The 15914-nt window shown below is 42.9% G+C and overlaps 1 protein-coding gene across 1 annotated transcript in view; it reads right to left on the bottom strand.

Moving 5' to 3' along the window:
- Positions 1-13721, bottom strand: part of LOC121719450 (structural maintenance of chromosomes protein 6-like) — a 61167-nt gene extending 47446 nt beyond the window's left edge. The window contains 2 exon segments of the mRNA XM_042105094.1: positions 12268-12330; positions 12809-13721. Of these exon segments, the coding sequence (XP_041961028.1) occupies positions 12268-12330; positions 12809-12878 (133 nt within the window). The 5' untranslated portion in view covers positions 12879-13721.
- Between the last annotated feature and the right edge of the window lie 2193 nt (positions 13722-15914).

Genomic DNA, 15914 nt, shown 5'->3' with positions numbered 1-15914 from the left:
ATTTGATACGGGCCGCCATAGGTACCCAGTGTAGCTGGATGAGCAGCGGGGTAACGTGTCCTTTTGGGTTGGTTGTAGACCAGGACTTGCCGACGCGTTCTGGATCATCTGAAGGGGTTTCACTGCGCAGGCTGGGAGACCTGTCAGGAGGGCGTTGCAGTAGTCGAGTCTTGAGATGACTATTGCCTGAACCAGAAGTTGGGTAGCATCTTGAGTCAAGTAAGTCCTGATTTTCTGTATGTTGTGGAGTGCGAAACGGCATGACCGTGCGACTGAGGCAGCATGATCTGAGAAGTTTAATTGGTTGTCGAGAACAACTCCTAGATTCCTTGCAGTCCTGGTAGGTGAAACAGACGGAGTCAAATTTGATGTTGATGTCGTGGTGTATGGTAGGTTTAGCTGGGAGGAGCAGCAGTTCAGTCTTTGAGAGGTTCAGCTGGAGGTGGTGTGCCTTCATCCATGTAGCTATGTCAGAGAGGCAATCCGAGATCCGTGCTGAAACCAAGGGGTCATTAGGTGGAAAGGACAGAGAGAGCTGTGTGTCGTCTGCATAGCAGTGGTATGCGAACGGATAATCTGTCCCAAGGAGGTGGCGTAGATAGCAAAGAGATGGGGGCCCAGCACTGAGCCCTGGGGGACCCCTGTGGTGAGATGGTGAGGTGCAGATAGCTGACCAAGCCATGATATGTTAAACGAGCGTCCTGTGAGGTAGGATTCAAACCAGGAGAGAGCAGAACCGGAGATTCCCATGTTAGCGAGAGAAGGATGCTGTGATTAACCGTGTCAAAGGCAGCCGATAAGTCAAGCAGAATGAGTACTGATGACCGAGCGGTTGCCCTGGCTTCTTTTAAGGCTTCTGTTACAGACAGCAGAGCTGTTTTAGTAGAGTGGCCGCTTATGAACTCAGACTGATTTGGATCCAGAAGGTTGTTCTATGAAAGGAAGTCAGACACCTGTTTGGAGACTGCTCGTTCAATGCCTTTTGGATAGGAAAGGCAGGAGTGAGACAGGGAAGTAGTTCTCGACTTGAGCAGGGTTGAGAGAAGCTTTCTTAAGTAACGGTGTTACCCGGGCCATTTTGAACGCTGTTGGAAATGTGCCGGAGGTTAGCGAGGCATTGATCACATGTGTAATAGCTGGTGCGATGGTCGGGCTGATGGACTGAAGTAGGCTCGTAGGTATAGGGTCCAGCGAGCATGTGGTAGGACGGCTACATGTCAGGAATCTAGATACTTCACTCTCGGAGAGAGGCGTGAATGCTGAAAATGATGTTCCAGCAGCCCCTAGAGGTTGTAGGAGCGCGGTATCTGAGTCAGATGCGTTGTGTGGGCATGTAGAGAATTGACTGCTGATTGTCGCCACTTTGTTTGTAAAAAATGAGGCGAGGGTATCCGCAGCAAGGCTGGATGGAGGAAGAGGCAGCTGAGGGTTGAGTAGCGATTTGAAGGTTGAGAAACGTTTTCGAGTGTCTGTAGCACTGTTGATTTTGTCATTGTAGAAAGCCGTCTTAGCAGCAGTGATGCTGGCTGAGAAGGAGGTCAGGAGTGTCTGGTAGTTTTTGAGGTCATCAGTTAGTTTGGATTTGTGCCATTTCCTCTCCGTGGCTCTGAGTTTGGTGCGCTGCGATCGGAGGGTATCATTTAGCCATGGATGAGAGTGTTTGGATCGAGCTGGCCTTGTGGTAAGAGGGCACAGCTCGTCTAGACATAAGCTCAGTGTGGAGCAGAGCAAGTCTGTGGCCTCATTAACCCATTCGCGCTGGATGCTGCATGACGCAACATTGACCCTCCTGCTGGATGCTGCGTAGCGCAACATTGACCCTGCCGCTGGATGCTGCGTAGCGCAGGATGCTTTTTATTTCATGTTTCTAGGTGCTACAGAGGCTTAGATATTAAATTTTGGTAGACGTTGACAATTTTTAGTATGTTTTCAGAAAACCCTCAGGAAATAAGGTTATTTAGTCTAGAATGCCATAGGATTCTATTGGCGTTTTTAGCAGGCATTTTAGGAGTAAATGGGTTAACCTCCAGAGAGGAGAAGGTGTTGAGTGGAGGTAGACCGGAGGCAAGCACAGAGGTTGGAGACTTGCGTTGGAGACATGTTCCGGATGTTGCGGCGGAACGTGACCATCAGCTGAGGAGCCGGAGACTGTTCTGTCAGGCTGACGTTGAACTGGATGAAGAAGTGGTCTGTGGTGCAGTTCCGAGTGAGGATCAAGTCAAGCTCTTTGCCAGCTTTGTGAGTAGGTGGGCTTTGAACCAGTTTGAGGTCAAAGGCGTGGATCAGGGCCAAAAAGTTCGCTGAGCCTGGGGCATCTAAGTGGATGTTCATATCGCCGAGAACGAGAAGCGGACAGTCATGCTCAGGGATGGAGGACAGCAGAGTGTCAAGTTTGTCCATAAAGTCGCCTAGTTGGCCTGGAGGGCGGTAGATGACCAGCACGTAGAGTTTTGCTGGGGCGATCACTGTGATAGCATGGAATTCGAATGAGACATATTTGTTTGAAGGCAGTAGCGGGGTGAATTTCCATTTGTTGGAGATCAGCAGGCCCGTCCCACCTCCTCGTCCAGATGGGCGAGGGGTGTGGGATAGTGTAAGGTTAGTGGAGAGTGCAGCCGGGGTGGCAGTGTTCTCTGGTTTGATCCAAGTCTCAGTGAGAGCAAGGAGTTCCAATGAAAGGTGGTTAGCATAGCCAGCTATGAAGTCTGTTTTGTTGACTGCGGATTGACAGTTCCACAACCCCATGGAGAAGGAGGTTTCTGTAGGTGAGGACCGTTTAAGTTGCTGGAGGTTAAGCAGATTTAGAGATCAAATTTTAATTGAGTTATGACAATTATACTGACATTTTTTGTATTTTAAGTACAAAAAATTATAGAATGATCACTTAGGCCATATTCTAGAACCCCACATTTTGAGATTTTAGATCGGTCAGATACAAGCACTAAATCAATGATGAGTATCAGAAGAGACCCTTGTGAACTAAGTAATAAGTTGCTCAAATAGTTTGCAAAAATTTCTCAAGGCTTTGTATGTGGAGGAGTCATTTTTTAATACATTTGTGTTGAAATCGCCATTCATTATCACCTCTGATTTGACAGTCCACAGATTTTGCGCAAATCTCTTCCAGTAGGTCATTCGGTGGTCTATAACATGCTCCAATCAGGATGGGTTTGGATTTGGGAATAATAATAATACTAATAATAATAATAATAAAAATAACTTGGTTTTATATAGCGCCTTTCAAGTAACCCAAGGTCACTTTACAAAAGGAGATAGGGCAGGGGAATAGAGGGGAGAAGAGAGGAGGGGGTAGAAGTGGGGTTGGGGGGCAGGGTGGTTAAGGACCATAGGCCTCAATGAATAAATGTGATTTTAGGTGCTTTTTGAACGTAGCCAGTTTGGGGGCTTGGCGGATATGGAGCGGTAGACTGTTCCAAAGGGTGGGGGCAGCAACACAGAAGGCTCTGTCACCAAAAGTCCGTAGCCTGGAACGGGGGATGACAAGCTGGTCCTTGCCAGAGGACCTCAGGGACCTTAGCTGGGAGTGATGCTGGATGAGATCGGAGAGGTACTGGGGAGCAAGAGCATTGAGGGATTTGTATGTAAGGAGTCATATTTTGTAGGTGATGCGTGACTTCACCGGGAGCCAGTGAAGCTGCTTGAGTGTGGGGGTAATGTGTTGCCATCGCTTTGTGTGTGTGAGGATCCTGGCAGCCGAGTTTTGGACACGCTGTAGCTTGTCCAGTGCTTTGGTGGGAAGACCATAAAGGACACCGTTACAGTAGTCCAGACGGGAGGTGATGAAGGCATGTGTCAGAGTCTCCGCAACAGTGTCTGACAGTGAGGGCCGGAGTCTGCAGATGTTTTTGAGGTGGAAGAAGGCGGATTTGGTGATGTTACTGATGTGAGCTTGGAGTGAGAGGTTGCAGTCCAGAGTCACACCCAAGTTACGCACTTCTTGGGAGGGCCTGATGGTAAAGCCATCTACGTTCAATAAGACGTCCCCAACTTTCTTGGACAGAGACGGAGGGGCCACCACCATGAGCTCTGTCTTGTTGTTGTTGAGTTTGAGCAGGTTGGTGGCCATCCAAGTCTTTATGTCATGCAGGCAGTGAACTAGTGATAGGGGAGGGAGATTGGTAGATGGTTTAGCGCTAATGTAGAGCTGGGTGTCGTCAGCATAGCAGTGAAAACTGAGCCCATGCTGACGGATGATCTGGCCGAGAGGGAGCATATAGATGGTGATCAGCAAGGGGCCAAGCACTGAGCCTTGGGGCACGCCGTGGTTGACTGGAGCTGGGGTCGAGTTGGAATCCTTGATAGTGATGTATTGCGTCCTAGTGAAGAGGTAGGAGTGAAACCAGGAGAGAGCGGAGTCAGAGAGTCCTAAGTGTTCATGAAGACGGTGAAGCAAGATGGTATGGGAGACTGTCAAAAGCTGCAGATAGCTTTAGAAAGTAGAATATCCAGCCACACGGCCTCTATATCGGCATGGTCTAAATCAGATCTAACATTAAAACCTATATCTGCTCTTATGTACACACAAACACCGCCACCCTTACGGTTTCTATCTCTCCTGACAACAGCATAGTTTTCAATCTCTATCTCAGTGTCACTTATGGAGCTGTCAAGCCATGTTTCAGAGAAACATATCACCGCAATCTTGAAAAGTAGTCTGAGTTTATGTCTGAGTTTTTGTCTAATTTATGGATAAGACTTCTTATGTTGAGGTGAAAAATATGCAGTCCTGTGGTGGAAAATACCTTTTCCATACGATGCCCATAGGATTCATTGTCATTGACATGAGTTGACCTGGATCTCGTCGGGCTGTTTTCCAACGGTCTGCCCACTTGAGAGGCAGGCTTCGCACCGCCGCCCTCCGCTTTCAAAGCGTTGTCGCGGATAGAAAACTTTCCAGGAACCCAGCATTGCTGTCTTCTGCGATTGGCAATTGGTTGACGCTAGCGCGTCGTGCCTAACAAAGCCCCTCAGCTGTTGTAGAATCAGCGTAACCTACGGCCTCTCGGGGCTTATTGCTTAACCCTTTAGACGCCAAAGTCGCATATTTGCGACACCGCGCGGTACTGAATAAAACAGCAGTTTTCTACGAGTAGAGTGTTAAATCTCGTCTATACTCCCCTCCACTAGATGGCAGACATCCCATACTTACGCAAGCACAGCATTGCATTATGGTGTCAATGCAAAAAGTTTCGAGGAAGTGCCATTCAAGCTGTTGGGTGAAAAACCGGAGATAGTGAGCCACGGAGCTATTGAGCTGAAGCGGTGTTACTTGGTTTAGCAGGATTTTGGAAAATGGCAAGCAAAAGTTGACCCGTACTGAAGTGATAGGTCTCCTATTCGCCAATTCTGATTCTGAAGGAGAAAATCTGACTCCGGAAGATGATGGTCGGTCGTTTAGTGAGCGTGATAGCCACGTTGTGTCTGGCGCTGCCGGGCAAAGCGTGGAAAACGCACAAGCACAAACACATACACAAACACACAACCCTTTTCCCAACGTAGGTGGTAGAGGAAATTATACACGAACTCGTAGTATCAGTAGGGGAACTGATGGATGTGTTGGACGTAGCGAAATGGGTGAGATTAGCGCTGGGACCAGCGTTAGTGTTCACTCGTTTTATCAGGCCGGCCACAGTGCCTCCATGCGCGGCAGTGGAGCAGCCATGCGACGCAGCAGTGTTCAAGCACAAAGCACACACGAGTCCAATTCTAGTGGTGATCGCAGGGGGAGACGTGGACGAAGTGTTCGTAGAAGGGCTGGTGGGTGTCGTAGAGGCAGCATGGGTGGTCTAAATAGGGATGAATGTAGCGATAATAACCCGTTGCAAAATGGAAGGGGGGGCAGAGCCACACGAAGTCGCAGTGTCTATAGGAGAGGTGGACATGGTAGAGGCAACAGGGGAAGGCAGAACAGGGCAGGAAATGATGATGATAATAGTGATGATGGCTGGGTTTACTTGAGAGATGAGGAAGTGTATGAGGAATGGATAAAGCCATTTGATGAGCAAGTTGGATATCGTGGTGACAGAGAGCTTAGCACTGATTCAAGGCCTATAGATTTTTTGTCCCTCTTTCTAACCGATGACTTTTGGAATCACATTACAGTGGAGACAAATAGATATGCTCATCAGTACCTAGGCTCTCATGAACTAATGCCAAGTTCACGTTTTCATGAATGGTATGATGTCACTGTCTCTGAAATGAAAGCCTTCCTGTCACTCCATTTGAGCATGGGGCTGGTGCAGAAATCAGAGATTGAGGATTATTGGGCAGAATTTTGGCCCACTCATACACCTGGATTTGGGAAAGTGATGTGTAGGAACAGATTTGAAATCATCCTGTCTTTCTTCCACTTTGCTAATAACGATGACTATGTCGAGAGGGGCCAGCCAGGTTATGATAGGCTGTTCAAGGTGCGCCCAATCATTGACCTCATCATCCCACGCTTTTCAGCTGTATATGGCCCACGCAAAGAACTCTCATTGGATGAGATGACAATAGCTTTCAAGGGCAAGTCCACATTGAAATTGTACAATCCGAACAAACCGGATAAATATGGTTTCAAGGCATTTGTTTTGAGTGACGCCAAGTCAGGGTATGTTCTGGAGTGGTCCCTGTACACTGGACAGCATGGTGATGAGGCCACTGATGTAGGTGCCACCCATCTTCTAGTTCGGCAGCTGATGGCCCAGCACATAGGGAAAGGGCATGAGCTATTTATGGATAGCTACTACACGTCACCAGCTGTAGCAAATGAATTGGCCAATAATGACACTGGCTTGTGTGGGACAGTCAGTAGCCAAAGGCGAGGTATGCCAAAGGCTATGAGAAAAACTGAGTTGCTCTTGGCCAGAGGAGATGACCCAGTGTTCATGAGGAATGGCAAAATGTTGGCATGTGCGTGGCATGACATAAAGCGTTTCCATTTGTTGTCCACTCTTCATGGGAACTCGTGTGTCCGGAAACGGATCAGATCCAAAAACACAGACAGTGGCTTTCGGAACATAAATAAACCAGTGTGTGTGGATAGGTACAATTCATTCATGGGGGGAGTAGACACAGCTGACCAGAGGATGAAAACCTACCTCTTTCCACATCGGTCAAAGAAGTGATATAGTCGGATTGTGAACGCAATCCTTAGCATAAGCGTGGTCAATGCCCATATAATTTACTGCAGCATGACTGCCGGTCCACACAAGACACTGAAGGGCTTTGTGCAGGATGTTATTACTTCTCTGCTTGAGGGCTTCTCCAAGAGAGAAAAAAAAATACGGGGAAGGCCTTCAGCAGAGGGGGGAGAAAGGCCACTGAGGCTTACAGAACGCCACTGGCTCTGTGCTGCTGACGATCGTCCAGACTGTGCTGTTTGCTCCGATCGTAGCCGCCCTAAAGGTCGTCATCAGACACAATACAGGTGCAAACAGTGTGGGGTAGGCCTGTGTGCTGTTCCATGCAATGAGAGGTTCCACACCCTGACAAACTATAAACAGTGTCATCTGGATAGATAGACACACATTAGGGCTCTGTACACAAATCACCAGCTTTCTGTTCATGTGTGTGTGCTACTATATGCCACAGTATATAAAAAGAAAATTATAAAAAAAAAGTATAAAAGCAAAAACAAAAAAAGGGATGCCTACTGTTTAGATGAGTTTTGCAGTATGGTAATAGTTCTGGGGGGGGGTTCTAATTATTGTTCATCGTTCGTTCTAATTATTGTTCATAGTTCGTACTTTGCTTTGCAATGAGATGTTCCAAACTCTATATAAATGTTTATCTGTATCTATACTATAAATGTTTATTAGGCCTCTGCAGCTAAAAAACGCCTACTGTTATTATCATTATCATATTATAATGATTATAATGATAATAATAATGAAAAAGAGAAGAAAAAAGAAAATAAAAATGTTCTCTAATAGGGAGGGGTGGTGGTGGGTAAAAAAAAAAAATTAATTTTTTTTACATTTTGTGTTCGAGTGTTGTGGTATAGTAATAGTTCTAGTTTACGTCTGTTGGCTTACAATTTACTTTTCTCCTGTTCATTTGATATGTGGACAACATAATAAATGGATGGAGGGGTTGAATCTGATGAAATAAGTTCAACTCTCTTTCAAAATATCAGGTATTTCCTGAAAATCACATAATCCAAAATGGCCGCCGCCATATGACGTCATAATATGCTAATTAGATGGGAACATTTACTCTCTCCATCAACTTTAGGTCATTCTCAATATTTGTCTCATTTACACTTTGTCTCTATCTCAAACCACTTTCCAGCCAGAGCCTTCTGAAAATTAGATATCAAAATCTAGTATTTTTAAAAATAAAACCCGGCGCCTAAAGGGTTAAATATGCCAGTTTTTAACATCTGAAATTTTGCCATTTTCTAATTGGCATAGGTGGCAATAATTCTGGAGGATATGCAAGGGGTTACATAATTTTTGTGTGTTTGTGGAATGATGAATTTAAAAAATCTACATCCTGTTATTTAAGGGGACTTGCTGTAAATAAAACATATCGTCCTCATATTTCGTTTCAAATACCCATGTTGCAATTGGTGACATAAGGTTGTACTAAAGCAAGTTAGTAAAAGTTTTGCGAGATCTCACAAACAGAAAGTTTTCCTCTTTTTTTCTCTCTCCCCTTTTTTTCTCATAAAGATTGTTCATATAATGTTCTTAGACTGTTAAATGTGTGTACCGTATGCCCATTAGTTTTGTTTAAGGTCCTAGTTATGGAAAAAAGTGCAAAACTGGTGATATTATCATATTTTGTATCCACATCATGGCACCAATCATTATTTCTTTCTGCAAAAGCAATACTTTTTTAATGTTGATCCAATATGTGAGGTTTTTGCATCAAATGCACATGAAGATATTAAGGATAAAACAAGGTGTGATTGCACTTTTTGGTAATGTTCATAGGACTAAAATAGTATGTGTGGTAGTTAGTAGGAACACGGAAATTAACGTGGGAATAGCTCAGTTTATAATCATTTTGTGTATAAAGTGCCAATGATGTACCCTAGCAACCAGCATAGCAACCACTTTATGCTTAGCAACACCCTAGCAACAACTTTGCATGCACAGGTTTTTCCTTCAGGAAATGCTTTTCTAGTTAATATTAAAATCTCTGCCTTAGGAAGTAAATGTAAATTCACATATGGTTTAGGTTAAAGGCACAATGTGTCTTTTTTGTGAACTTTTGAAGTGTAATGCATTCAAAAATCAACTATACATATCAATAGAATGTGAAGAAATAACACTACTGACATTTTCTAATCGAAGAATATACATAGCATTGCAGAGATCTCCTCCAAAATTAGCGTGCTAACCGACTAGCCCCGGGTCGTCCAGTCTTGCAATACCAGTTTATGTCTGAGGTGGCGACAGGGAGTAACATACCGGCCAAACCGTCTTCAGTGCAGCCCAGAGCGGTCGAGAAAGAGACAACGGAATTACGCACGCTCTGCTCCCACCCCCTCCTGCTCCTCCCCTCCCCCGCGGAGTTCTACAGTGAAGTGTACTGCGAGAATGGCCGAAAGTTCTAGGAAGAGACCTCCATCGCCTCCAGCTAAAAAAAACTCGATCTGAGGCGAAAAGAATATCAGATGGGAAGCAAGCAAATACACGTTAATCTAGGGAGTGCTTTCCACCGATGGAGACAGCTTGGATAGCAAGGAGATGCAGTTCGATTCTGAACTTGCGACATTCCTTCTTGACTGGTAAGTAAACATCTGTTAAACATAATTCATCATTTTGATTAGGCAAAGGAGATATTGTAGAATTAGCTCTCGAGCCACTAGGTAATGTTTGTCAGCTGTAGATCTCGGTAAATTGACTTCGTTCGACCGCCATTGCTAACGTTACCAACCTAGCGATAGCGTCCTTGCTGCATATGCTAAGCAGTTTGCCAAATACTTAAATTATTTGTACGTGACCAAGTTTTGTGTCCTACCTACACAATACATAGAGTGCAATGTTCCAATATGCAATAAATACATTTTGATATTGGTGAATGTTCACTGGCTTGTGGTATCACTAACGAATGATGTTGGCAGTATAAGATACTAAAATTACAACTAATGCTAGCTCTACAGGATAAGGATAACTTATTAGGATAACTTTCAGATACGTTAGAATACTATCCTCTATCTCCGGTAACGTTATAAGTTGCTTAGATTGTGTCGGGCCTGTTGCAAAATAGCATCACCATTTTCCTTTGAAGCTCTTCAAACATGTCTTTATCACAGTATACCCATGTGTGTGTTTGTATTTGTTTTCACAGGATCAGATCACCTCTTCATTTCCTGTGGCTCATCAACATGAAGCGTGACTCGTTAGCCCAACTTATTGCTGTTGAAGACTATCCATGTGCCCAGCTGCTTCCCTCCTGCCTCATATAGTCCAAAAGTTACATTTCTATTCATGTTGTTGCACTTGGTAGATGTAAAGTTTATTCCTGTCTTGTAGTTTTATGATAAATACCAAGAATCAGGATTGGTGAAACATTGGTTGTGCCTGAAAGTGTTCTTTGATCAAGATTGGTATACTAACATCATGCTTTTCTCTCCTGTTCCTGACTTCTTAGAATCTATTTGTTGTTAAAGAGTTGTTTAAACTAATGTAATTTCAAGTGGTAGCTTTGGCTCTTGACATTTGTGCCCATAGTTTTAAATATGAACTCATAGCCTAAAGGTGCAAAGGAAAAGATAAACATACCATTTTAGTCATAATTCAGGTATTCTTTATGTTACATGAAATGTAGCCACTGTGCTCTTAGAAAGTTTTATTGTTAGTTGTAGAGGATGATTGTGTAAGGAATGACGTTCTGTAAGGCGGTCATTATCGTGGCATATCTCCCGACAGTGATGCAGCGCTGGCCGTGGCCTGCCGAGTTTCACTTTCCTTGACATTCTCTGGTTATACTTAGCAACGGTCCGGTATTAAAAATGATCAGACCGTAGGACGTTGGGAAGTCCCATCGGAGTGAATGGAGCATTCTACAGCATTATAAAGAGCCGTGTAATAAATGGTAATAATAATGACCTCTAATAGTAAACAGAACGATTGACTGTAGCCACTGACTACATGGAGCATTTTAGTTACTGGCTACGTAGCAAGAACACCTGTGTTGCTGCCAGACTTTCACAGTGACTGTTCTCCAAACGCCTCTGCTGGTCAGCGCGCTCTCTGGCTGCTCTGACAGCTCGAGCCGTCCCTGTACTGTTCTCTCCAGGTCTGGGACTGACACTAGACACCCAGGCCTTTTCTTCTTTGCCTGGCCCTTACGTTTGCCCACTCTTGTCTGACTCGATGCAGGGGGGATGTAATCTTCGTTGTCAGTCTCCACACGAAAAAAATACCTTATTACTATTTTCAGTTTTATCCATCCATACAATCGCTACTACACGCAGGCTAGGCCTAGCCTTTGCTAAGACTCGCTTGCCAAATGCCGCTAGCAAATTTGTATTTATTTCCCAAATGTCTCATTACCAACAATACCAGTGTGAAAAGCAAAATGTTAATAAAAACTGTTATATGTAGTGATCGGGTAAGGGTGAGCCGCTTGAAGAAGACATTTTCCGGATTTAGGAGTTTTTTTTTCTAGGCGGCGACCATAGACACAGAGACATTCTCTGATAGACACAGTAGCGAAAACGGAGACGGGGGAGGAGAGGAGGGCATGGCCAATGTGCGTTTCGTCATTTCTACCACTAGCAAATCATTGTGACATCATTGTTTTCCTACATGCTGCCCCCAACTGGATTGGCGTGTGGAGTGTGAATTAAATAAAACGAAATCCTGACGGATTGTGCCTTTAACTGAGCAAAAGAGCTCCCTATAAAAAGAGAGGTAGACATATAGGCTGGATTAACAGTTGTGGATTAAGCCTAGTCCAAGGCTGTCTCAAAACGCATACTTCCGTCAGTACGCTGCTAATGTGCACTAAGCGCTTACTTGCGTTGTGTCCACTTTTCGATGGTTAGTATTGTCCCAATATCTGCACTATATACTTAAACTAAGTATTTGAAGTGTGCAAGTAGGTGGTTTGCGATACAGCCCAAAACTAAAAGAGAATGTCAATGCAGATTTGTACTGAAACATCTTTTAGTCTGGGATTGGGTTTAGTGAAATCTGTAATGGCTCAGTTCACACATATGGGTTGGGAGCAAGACGAACTGTTGGAGTAGGCTATAGCTGATTGTCTCAGTCTATCAAACAGGTCTAGCTGGTAAATTGGGTTCACCTGTAGTATTAAGTGCTGACACACATGGGACTCCATCCAGGAGAAGAAAGATGACAATCCAAACTGCCAAAGAATACGTACAGACCTCATTATCACACACAACAGTGGTAAAAGGAAGTGAACAGAAAATGCTGAAACATATGAAATGATTAACAAATACAGTGTTTCCAAGAGAATTGAATTCCATTTGTGGTGGCTGGTTTGCAGAATTGACTTAAATGCAACAGTTTTTAATGAATTAGCACGGCGTGGTTATGATGCTAACCAGATCTAAGCACAATTTAGTACAACCTGTTAAATCATTGTGTGGTGGTCAATGTTGATACTGGTGGGCCGCCACAAATAAGTCAATGTATGGGAAACACTGAAATACCATTGTCACTCTCATTTGCCCAAGCAAGTATATCTTTATTTTTATCTTTACAGTGATGAGAGGCATGCACATTTTATCAACTCTATGCCGTGCCTTTGGTGAAAAACATTAATTCATCAAAATAATACTTTCAATACTTCTTTCATTTATGTTATCAATGCTACTTACATGTCAATTGAAGGACATTCATTTTCTTATTGACCAGATGACCAACCATCTTCAAGGTACGTAATCCCATAAAAACTCCTTTTGGGGAGCACGTTTGGACAGCCGACAGCTACAGCCGAGTCACAGTTGTGAAATGGTGTCAGTCAAACTTAGGGTCATTCAGTATGTAGTGCATAGACAGCAGCACAGTGAGAAGAAGGTACCGTGTGTCAGAGAAGCGAAGGTGACGTATCCAGATGAAAGGCACCACTGTGCAGGTGGCCTCAAATGCACCACTGTGTTAAGGTGGCCTCAGTATTCATGGAAGTTGAGGAAACATTGGTGGAGAGAGGTAACCCTCAAAACAAGCCCCAGGTCAGATCAGACTGATGTAATCTGTGCAGATGCAAATCCTGTTTTACATCCAGTTGCACAGTTGCCTTAACACTCACTTGTTCTCATTCTGCCTCACTGAATTTGTTAGTAAATAAATTCAGTGAGATGGAACAAGAGAGGTAAATATTCCCCTATTGGATATATATATTGCCTTTATGATACATAATAGCTGTTGGATATATATTGGCTGTTAAGTCATGCATTCAGTGAAAAACATTAATTCATCAAATACTTTCAATACTAATTGTTACATTTAAACTATCAAAGTTACTTACATGTCAGTCGAAGGACATTTGTTTTTCTTATTGACCCCATGACCACCATCTTCAAGGTACGTAATCCCATCTAAACTCCTTTTGGGGAGCAATTTTGGACAGCCATGTCAGCTACAGCCAACTTGCAGTTGTGAAATGGTGTCAGTCCCCGTAGGGTCATTAGTGTGTAGACAGCAACACAGTGAGAAGAAGGTACCGTGTGTCAGAGAAATGAAGGTGACGTATCCAGATGAAAGGCACCACTGTGTGAAGGTGGCCTCGGTATTCATGCACATTGAGGAAACGCTGGTGAAGAGGTAACCCTCAAAACAAGCCCCAGGTCAGATCAGACTGATATAATCTGTGCAGATGCAAATCCTGTTTTATATCCAGTTGCATTGATGAGAGGAAAATATTGCCTTTTGGATATATATTGGCTATTGGATATATATTTGACTGTTAGTCAAGCTAAGACTTGTCATATTATGTCATATTAAATGACTGACTTCAAATCCAACTCAAACTTTTTATTTATTTATTTACTTATTTATTTTATCTATCTATCTATCTATCTATCTATATATCTATCTATCTATCTATAGTCAAAGTTTGATTATGTTTGCTTGCCTCTGTGTTTGTATAGGCTGGTCTGGAGAACACACAAAGTGCCTTTGGCACTATGTGGTTTTCCTTGTCTACATTTCCTTGTGTATATCTCTGTCAGTTTTTGCCTGAGAGGAGATATTCAGCTGAGTAATAGCCCATTGATGTTTAACTGGGTGTAGAGAGCAGAACATTTATCTTATTAGCCTTATTTCAATTTTTTCCCCCTAATTTTTCCTGTATATGTACAGTGATGGCCAAAAGTATTGGCACCCATGCTAAAGTTGACTGAAAAGAGGAATATAAAATCATCTTTTAGAAATGGATCTTAATGCCTTAAGTGAAAAATGAGGAAATATCTAACTTTTAAGGACACCAATTTTCTTAGTGAATGAATAATGTATCATAAATAAATAAATGTTCTTCCCTAAAATGAGGACACATGTAACTCCTCCTAGTTACTCTCCATTGGCTCCCTATAGTAGCCAGAATCTACATAGGGCTCATTTTACTGACTCTGAATGTTTGCCAAGACTCAAAAGTGTTTGTCCCAAGGAGAAGTACGAACCGTTATTTGAACTACGTTATGAATTGCATCCACACATCAGCAGCGTTTTAACTGTGTTAATGTTAATTGCAAGGATTCCCTCACGAACGTCGCCTTAAAGTGACAGGCGCTCAATTAGACCTATACACTACTGAACTGAGCTGAATGCTAAGAATGCATTACTTTGCACTTGTATAGTCTTTTATTTTGGAATCTTAAGAGCAATAAACATATATTCCAATGTTAAGGAATTCATGTTTTTTTCATTCAGATATGTAAATCAACATGTATGAGTTGCTATTAGTCAATTAATGGGGAGATAATCGAATCGAAATCGAATCGGACTGAAAAAATGAATCGTTAGATTAATCGATGCATCAAAAAAAATAATCGCTAGATTAATCGTTTAAAAAATAATCGTTTATCCCAGCCCTATACCATATTGAATGTAAAGTAAAAACTCAGATAGGTAAGCAAACTGTAACAAAGTAACAAAAGAACAAAGTAGGCAAACGTAACAAGTTAACAGGTTAGTCTGTCAAATACACCAGATAAAACAATTCATGAAACATAAAGAAACAGACCTCATATAAATGAGAGAGAGAGAGAGAGAAAGAGAGAGAGGGAGGGAGGAAGAGAGAGGGAGGCCAGTGGAAGCAAGGTCTCCTCCAGAAGAAGTGAACAAGCCGGACAGAGCCTAGCCAGTCAAAGAGAGCCAAAGGAAAGACAAGACTAAAGAGAAGGAGGGAGGGAGGTCAGTGTGACCTCCACGCACACTATTGTATCCGCACACTATTGTATCCACGCACACTATTGTAACCACGCACACTATTGTATCCACGCACACTATTGTATCTAAAACAGCTGCAGGAGTCAAGAGAAGAGAAGAGACCTCTCCATCTCCAAGAGCAGTTAGGTGTGAGGCTTGTGAAACTCACACCTAAAGACTACAGTGTAGTTCTTAGTCTACAACTATGCAGTGCACAGATACATTAGATCAGTGGTTCTTAACTGGTCTTGCTTTGGGACCCACAATTTCCCATGTTCATTTAGTCGTGACCTATATATAAATATATATAAAATATATATAAAAAAAAAAATTAAAAAAAAAAAATATATATATATATATATATATATATATATATATATATTTTTTTTTTTTTTTTTTTTTTTTATTTATTTATTTATTTTTTTTATATATTTTTTTGCGATTATGCCAACAGATACATGCAAAGTGCCTGTATGTTTGGAACATGCTGATGTTTGGCATTAAATTTGTGAAGTCTTCAACTCCTGATGTCACCTTTCAGTGCTCAACAGGTTTGTC

Source organism: Alosa sapidissima, chromosome 9 (genome assembly GCF_018492685.1).
Source record: "Alosa sapidissima isolate fAloSap1 chromosome 9, fAloSap1.pri, whole genome shotgun sequence".
NCBI lineage: Eukaryota > Metazoa > Chordata > Actinopteri > Clupeiformes > Clupeidae > Alosa > Alosa sapidissima.
The sequence above is the reverse complement of the archived record's forward strand: the minus strand, read 5'-3'. Positions and strand labels throughout refer to the sequence as shown.